We start from the raw sequence: 7,634 nt of genomic DNA, 5'->3' as shown, positions 1-7,634 counted from the left end.
AGTGTAAAAAGGTAAAAAAGTAACACACTTTTATCACACTCTTATATATTTATTAATTAAATTTAAATCAAAATATAGTAATTGTTACATGAAAAAACCTAAGCAAAAAATAAATTCATTTAATGAGAGGGATGAACTTGATGGTTTAATAATAAATTATTAACATTTGGCATTAATTTAGTTAGATTTAATCTCAAATCTCGTCGGCTAATGACGTCCAGTTTATTTCTTTTTTTGTTATGAGATTTATAACTGCTGTGAAACCCCTTTTTACTAGATATGAAGATGGAACAACAATTAAAAACTTTCTTGCGGTATTCCATAATACAAGATAAGTAACAGGTATGTCCTACAGCCAGAACTGTTGATATTCGTTTCTAAACCGTACCTTAAGTGGCGGCCACAACGGCGCACCGTACATCGCACCGCACCTACCCTTGACCAAAGCCTCGCTGAAGCAAAGTAAATACAAGCATTACCGTAAATGCGTGTGGCCACAACGACGCACCGCTCCTTGCTTTGCACATCGCTGGATACCAATGCCTCGCCTACGTAAATTGAGCTTAGTAGTTTCTGATATTCGCGATTATTCTAGGGATGGATAAAGACAAATTAATTAGTTATGTCTTTATGCATGAACCAATTTGCTCCGCCAGAACACCTGTATTTTCAGCGCCCAAGTATGCCAAATATTTTTGATGACATGCACCTTTCACACTAATTTGTATTACATCATTTTTAATAAAATGGTTATTTAAAACTTTTTTTAACCTACCGTAATGTTAAGGTAAGTCTTTCTTCAGCTGTTGTGGGTTGGACATGGCAATTTTTCCTAATAATATTTATTTTTCCTTTAAATTTGTTTAAAATATAATCAAACGTATTTAAACTTTTTCTTATGTGAACCTTTATAGGGGTGGTGAAATTCGCCATAGTAAATTAGCTTTTTTTTAAGTAGAGGATGCACCGCCATTTTTGATTGTTCTTTGCATAAACACTATGTCTTAAAATTTGAATTTAAAACAATCATCCGATGAAGAGAATGACGACGACATGATTAAAGAAAATAAAATAAATGTGCGGTACATGGTGCTTCAATACGGCCACTAATGTGCAAAGCAAAGGCTAAGTTAGGTGCGGAGTATTGTGCTGTGTGTTGTACTATGCGATGTGCGGTGCGCCGTTGTGGCCGCCACCTTAGGTTCTTCGTTAGTGTTTATTCCAATCAATTCCTCTTGTAATGTAACATCCGTTCCTTCAATGTCATCAAGTGGATTGATAATCTATTGCGGTATTACCAGCGTCAAAATATCCTTAAATCTAAATTGTGGATTGTGGAAGGTGTTCTAGAAGTTGCTGATATGTTGATACATGAGCTTAAAATTCAGAAAAAAGTAATAAAAAAGAAAAAATGCCGCACTTCTAGAATCCCTATTTTTATATTCCTTTATCCGTACATTCCATAATGCTTCCTCAGCTTTGTATAACTCCATAAATCTAACACTCACCCTTTTAGACCATTTTCTTTTTGTGTTTACTTCTCGTTTTCGATTTTTCGACACCAACGTCATTTTAATTTTACAATACCTCACTACTTGGATCCAAGGAAGTCGGTCAGCGTCCTACTTAACTTGTATAGAATCTGTTGATAGAAGTGTACTTGAATGAACAGGTGACACGATCAAAGTAGCTTCCAAGTGTATAACGCGCAACGTCCAAGCAGACTTTAACCAAATACACTTGGATCGTGTCAACTCGCCTTTACAACCAATAATAGGGCCATCCAATTGACAAAACATTGCCAGTATCAAATTTAAAGGAGTCATCCGGACACGAAAATTAATTAAAGTCAGTAAGTAGCCTAATAACTTATCTTAATCATCAGATTTTGAAAGAATTCTAGAATAGTTATTCTCAAACAAAAGTAATTGAAGTTAATCTAAAAAGACGTGTTTGAAATGTCAGAGAAGAGATCCAAAGCGAATTTTTATTTAAATAATTCAGTTCCATATTAACAATTTGGAATATATTCATTCAATCCTACTGATCCCTCCAAAAACGACAAAATGGGTTTAGCAAATTAATATAAGCTTCATTATGAAAAAACACTACTCTCCAATATGACTCTACACCGCCGTATCAACAAAAATTTAATAAAATATATAACAAATATTATACTTAATATAATAATATATGTTACCTAGGATTATATGGTTTTCGATGAAATCCTGAATTGCTGTAACTTTCATAGCACGTTTCATTTAATAACTTCGGATTGAAGTTTTGAATAACGTAGATCCACACTTTTACAGAAGAACCACCATTTAACAAAGTAACGTCAAACTGTTCTCGTGTATAAAAATCTGGATATTCTTCTAGTATATCTAAATCGGCAAAAACTTTGTCGTCTACTTCAGTGGTTCCCAACCTTTTTCCCATGATCGCCCCCTAGACAGGTTTCACCAGTTATGAATACTACAATCGCCCCCCCACCCCCCTCCCACCCAATTAAATTGAAACAAATAATGAATCTATACAAAAGGTAAGTATCCATATTTATTTATTTTTACATTTCGTAAAATGATAAATGGTTATATGTGTGTAAAAGAATTGTTAATGGCTTCCTTGGGCCTGGTGTCTCTCACATAATTTCTTTATGTCTGGCTCAATGTTGCTTAATAACAACCTCAAATCCCCTCTTTCTATTATGTCGAGCCTATTTCTTTGTCTGTTTTTTAATATACACACAGAACTAAAACCTTTCTCCAATAGATATGTTGTGGGGAATGCCAATAATAATAATTTGATTGCATTCCACAAGATTGGATACACTTCTTTTATCCGCGGCCAAAATCTTTCGTACCCACATTCCCGAAACAAACTTTCAATTTCAACATCATGTCTCAAATCTTTTTTCTTGAAGAGAAGAACATACCGTTGAAACTTCCACGCTGAAAGGATTGATAAACCAAGTTGGCACTTTCAGACTAGTCAAATCTTGGAATCGGGACTGCAGATCTTCTTTCAGTGTTTGAAGGTGGAGGCAGTATGTTTGAAGATCCTCAGAATCACCACAAGAAGATTTCAAGTTGGGGAATTTGGTGCATATTTTCTTCTCTCTCTTCTCTGCATATTTTCTTCAAAAATAGATAGTTTGTCAATGAATGCTCCGACTACTTCCTTCGCTTTGGCCATATTTATGTTCTTCCCCTGTAGTTGCAGGTTCATTTCATTTAATTTTTGAAAAATATCTGATAAGTAAGCGATGTCATTTCGCTTCTCTCGTAGTTCTGTACTCAGTGTGGGGTCAGTAGTATTAAGAAATTCAATAACAGTATCCATGAGACTGAAGAACCGCCTTAAGCAATTGCCTTTAGAAAGCCAGCGGACTTCCGTATGTAATAGCAATGTATTAAATATCTTATCATTTTCTTCACAAAGTGTACGAAATATTCGATCATTCTTTGGTTTTGCTTTAATTTTATTTACCGCATCTATCACAAGTCGAACAGAATCGTGCAACCTCCCACTCAAATTCTTGGCAGCCAAATGCTCTCTGTGAATGACGCAGTGAACACACAAAATTCCAGGTACTGCTTGTTTCAGATGTGCAATAAATCCCACATGGCGTCCTGTCATTGCTGCTGCACCGTCAGTAGCACAGGCGATCATATTTAATAAGAGAATCTCTTTTTTCTCAAAAAATCTCTTAATGACCTCAAATATGGAAGATCCTTTTGTATCAGTAATCAGACTTCTAACAAATAGCATTTCCTCGGCCATTTCTCCATTGTCGTCAATGAATCGGACATATAACAGCAGCAAAGCTGTACTGTCACTCAGGGTACTCTCGTCAAGTGCACAGTAAATTCTCTGCTTTTCAATTTGTTGCAGAGAACATCTTCGACATTCGCTTGCATTTCATCAATCCTTCTGGAGACAGTATTATTGCTGAGAGGAACTGCATCTGTTACTTGGCTGGCCTGACTGGGTCCCAACATAGTATCAACTATCTCTTTGACAGCTGGGAGGATGAGTTCTTCTCCAATTGTGTGCGGCTTGCCACTTTTTGCTATTAAGAATTATACCTTGTAGGAAGCAAGTAAACCCTTGTCGTTTTTCTTGGTAGCCTTTGCAATCAATGACCCAACAGTAACTCGCCTTTCATACATTGCCTTGAGCTCCTGTAAACGAAAGAAATACACATTCACTTTAATTATTATAAGTAATGGTAATAAAGTTTAAAAAAGGTGTTCTTTCAGTCTGACTTTTGGTAATAGAAAGTAAAAATAATTATAATATGTTGATACCTAGGTACAGTTACGATCACTAAATAGTTTACACTTTAATTTATACATTGTAATACTTTTAACGTAAAAGGTGCGGTTAAACGGGGTAAAAATTTAAAAAATAGGCTCCTAGATACGTAAGTCTGTAAACTATTCAATGATTGTAACTGTACATGGAAAAATTACATCCTACAAACAAAAGACTTTTACTCACCGCAAAATATTGGACGGGTCTGTCTGGACTTCTCTGGATGAATCCTCTTCAAGTGATCCATAAGACGAGGCGGCTTCATGGATTCGTTTGACAAAGATTTTGCACAAATGAGACACAATAGATTCTTATTTCCTGGCAATTCAATGAATCCATATTTCAAATACTCCGTTGAGTACTGCCGGCACTTTTTTTTAGGTGCTGACATTTTGAGAGCAAAACAAAAGAGTAATTAATTACAACTTATTGAGAAGGCAAAGAATAAAAACACTATCTCGCAATTCTCAATAAATAATTATATTGCCACGCGTCGACGTCTCTGTCCGAATTCTAACATTGTGACTAATAATGATTCTAATATTGTGACGCCTCGTGTTCGATAAGATCTGTGACTAGACGAGATGTTTGTGTTATTATTACCTGCATTGGTATACATATATTTACTTTTTATTATCCTATGGATATCCGATCGAAAGTATTGTATTTTTTTTTCTCTTTTCTTATTTTTCTCAATTACCCATTTCTCGTTTTCCGGATGCTAAACGCCCCCCTTATCGCCCCCTTTTCTCTGTCGCCCCCCATATCGCCCCCTTCGCTCTATCACCCCCCTGAATATCTCAAATCGCCCCCCGGGGGGCGATCGCCCCCAGGTTGGGAATCACTGGTGTACTTCATATACCTCACCTATAATGTTAGTAGTGCCATTTTATAAAATAAGTTTAATCATGAAATAATAATAGTAGCTTACTTACTACACGCTTACTTACATAGCTACTATAGTAGGTACTTACTATAGTAGCTCCTCGGTTCCGTTAAAATATGTAAAAAATTCACTAAAATAAAACTCTACCGAGATCAACTACTTACTGCTAAGTAGGTACTACCATTTTCTCGGCATGAACAATTTGGGGTATTCTATCTATTAGTTTTAATAATTTAAACCGGTGTAAATCTGAATCTACATCTACATACGTGTTTCATACTTCGCATATAATGATTTTTATAATTAAAAAATTAAATCACAGCTTTTGTAGCACATCATCTTAAGTAATAAAATCGTTTCTATATATTTTCTATAAGTTTAATGAAGTTACGCCTCTTAAAGGAACGTTTCTCTTTCATTGGTTTGCTGTTTTATCAAATAATATTTAAGCTTTACTCACATACCTTAAAAAAACAATACATTCAACAGCTATTCCTTAGTGGTGTGACTAGTAACAGACAGTCGTACCCAAAATTGTTGATTCACCAATAAAAATGTAAGAACTTAAAACTAGTTCTACTGATAAGAGGAGTAAAAAACCTGTTATTTTATTTTGACTTAGTTTTGGGTGTTGTTGACTGGTTTTGATTGGGACGAATCACATTGGCAGTTACTTATTTTGGAATAATTTCATTTTTATTAACAAATAATAAAATAATACAATAACATTTTTATTAAAATATTTAAATGCAAATATTTTTGACAAATGTGTCACTAATAACTGAATAAACAAATATTATTACAATCCGCGCTTATTATGTCGCTCATTGCTTCTACTATTGAATTATTATGCTTCCCTCAAACTTAATTTCCAATTGTAATCGATCATGTTTCGGATTGTTTGGATTCAGTTTGTTTTTACTCTTTTCAAATCGTCTGTTTTCAAAACCTCTCTTACATATCTCTGGTTCAGCATTTATTGAGGGTAGGAGTACGTCATAACTGACACACTTGACAAAAATTTACCTTTTTATGTTTTTTAACACGTTGGCTGCCACATGAATTCTACATTAATTTTCAAAATCTGAATAGACGGCATTCAAATGTTGGACATATATTGAAACATCAGCTTCCTGGCAGATTACCTGGCACAAATTGGAGAACTGGGAAAATTCGTACCGTCCAATGTTTTGCTTCATCATTTTATCTACTTATTAACGGGGATAACCCAAAATAACAGTAAAAATACAATAATGCGGAAATAATAAACTTATAAAAGTACAAAATACCTCTTAAATTTACTTAAATCGGTGTTAGATGGTCTACATCTGAGTTATTCAACAATCTTATATATATATATATATATATATATATATATATATATATATATATATATATATATATATATATATATATGTGTGTGTGTGTGAGTGTGTGTGTGTGTGTGAATGCGCGTGTGTGTGTGTGGGCGTGTGTGTGCACGTGTGTGTGGGCGTGTGTGTGTGTGTGTGTGTGTGCGCGCGCCCGCGTGTGTGTGTGTAACGTATTGTTACAACTATATGATGTTCTATGAAGGGGATATTAAAAGTACTTGAATTATACCCCGTTTACACATTGCTTTTAATTTTGTTTTTTAATTTTTAGTATTTTAATTTCATTGTCAGATTTCTTCTTTTCTACAGTATTGATAGTGTCTGGTAGACACTTTTATTGTAGTCAACCACCCACTGTCTAATAGATTGGTTAGTCTATTTCTTGCATTCATACTTTATGTCCACTTCAATTGCTCTCAAACTAACATCCTAATTATTATAGACAGGTTTAAGTGTGAGATCTGGATTATGCAATCTAGTTAAAATATTCTATATGTCATATTTTATCAGTTGATTTCCTAGAGTAGTGTCAGTTGAACCTTTGGTCAATGCTTAGTTACATAGAATTTTGAAATGTGCAGATCACACCTACATGATTGTGACTGCCCATCCAAGCTGCCATATGTCACATGTCACCTAAACATATCCGTTAATATCGGGAGCCATTCTCTCTCCTGATGCTGACCAATAAATGTGGTCTCACCACATGACGGTAAAGTTTGACCTGTAACGATGACTCAGGAAAACAGAGGTAGGTAGGTGAAAGGGACAAGATCAGATATGACGTGATTAGGGAAAAAGCTGAGGATGACTTCTTTATGTGCCGTCTTCTACCGAAGGTTGGTGACCATCAAACGATAGGTATCTCTGTTTTGTGCCGCATGTATTATGTTCGCAGCTTCTGGTATTTGAAACCATTCTCTCAAGTTTGAGGATGACTATCGTCTAAAAAAAGATTCAAGAACTAATACTGCAATGGTTGGTCATATCAGACGTAGAAATAAGAACTATGTGGGACTAAGAATAGAGCTGTTAGAAGTTAAGAGAGAGCGAGGTAA

The 7,634-nt window shown here is 34.9% G+C and overlaps 1 protein-coding gene across 1 annotated transcript; it reads right to left on the bottom strand.

The window, feature by feature from the left end:
- Positions 1-3,839: 3,839 nt before the first annotated feature.
- Positions 3,840-4,708, bottom strand: LOC140444652 (zinc finger BED domain-containing protein 5-like). Its single transcript, XM_072536414.1, has 2 exons — positions 4,504-4,708; positions 3,840-4,072 (listed from the first exon to the last, which is right to left on the bottom strand). The coding sequence occupies exons 1-2, from the start codon at positions 4,706-4,708 to the stop codon at positions 3,840-3,842; spliced, it is 438 nt and encodes a 145-aa protein (XP_072392515.1).
- Positions 4,709-7,634: the final 2,926 nt, after the last annotated feature.

The sequence above is a fragment of the Diabrotica undecimpunctata genome, chromosome 6, assembly GCF_040954645.1.
Source record: "Diabrotica undecimpunctata isolate CICGRU chromosome 6, icDiaUnde3, whole genome shotgun sequence".
Taxonomy (NCBI): Eukaryota; Metazoa; Arthropoda; class Insecta; order Coleoptera; family Chrysomelidae; genus Diabrotica; species Diabrotica undecimpunctata.
Note: the sequence above shows the minus strand (reverse complement) of the source record. Positions and strands in the feature narration are given on the sequence as shown.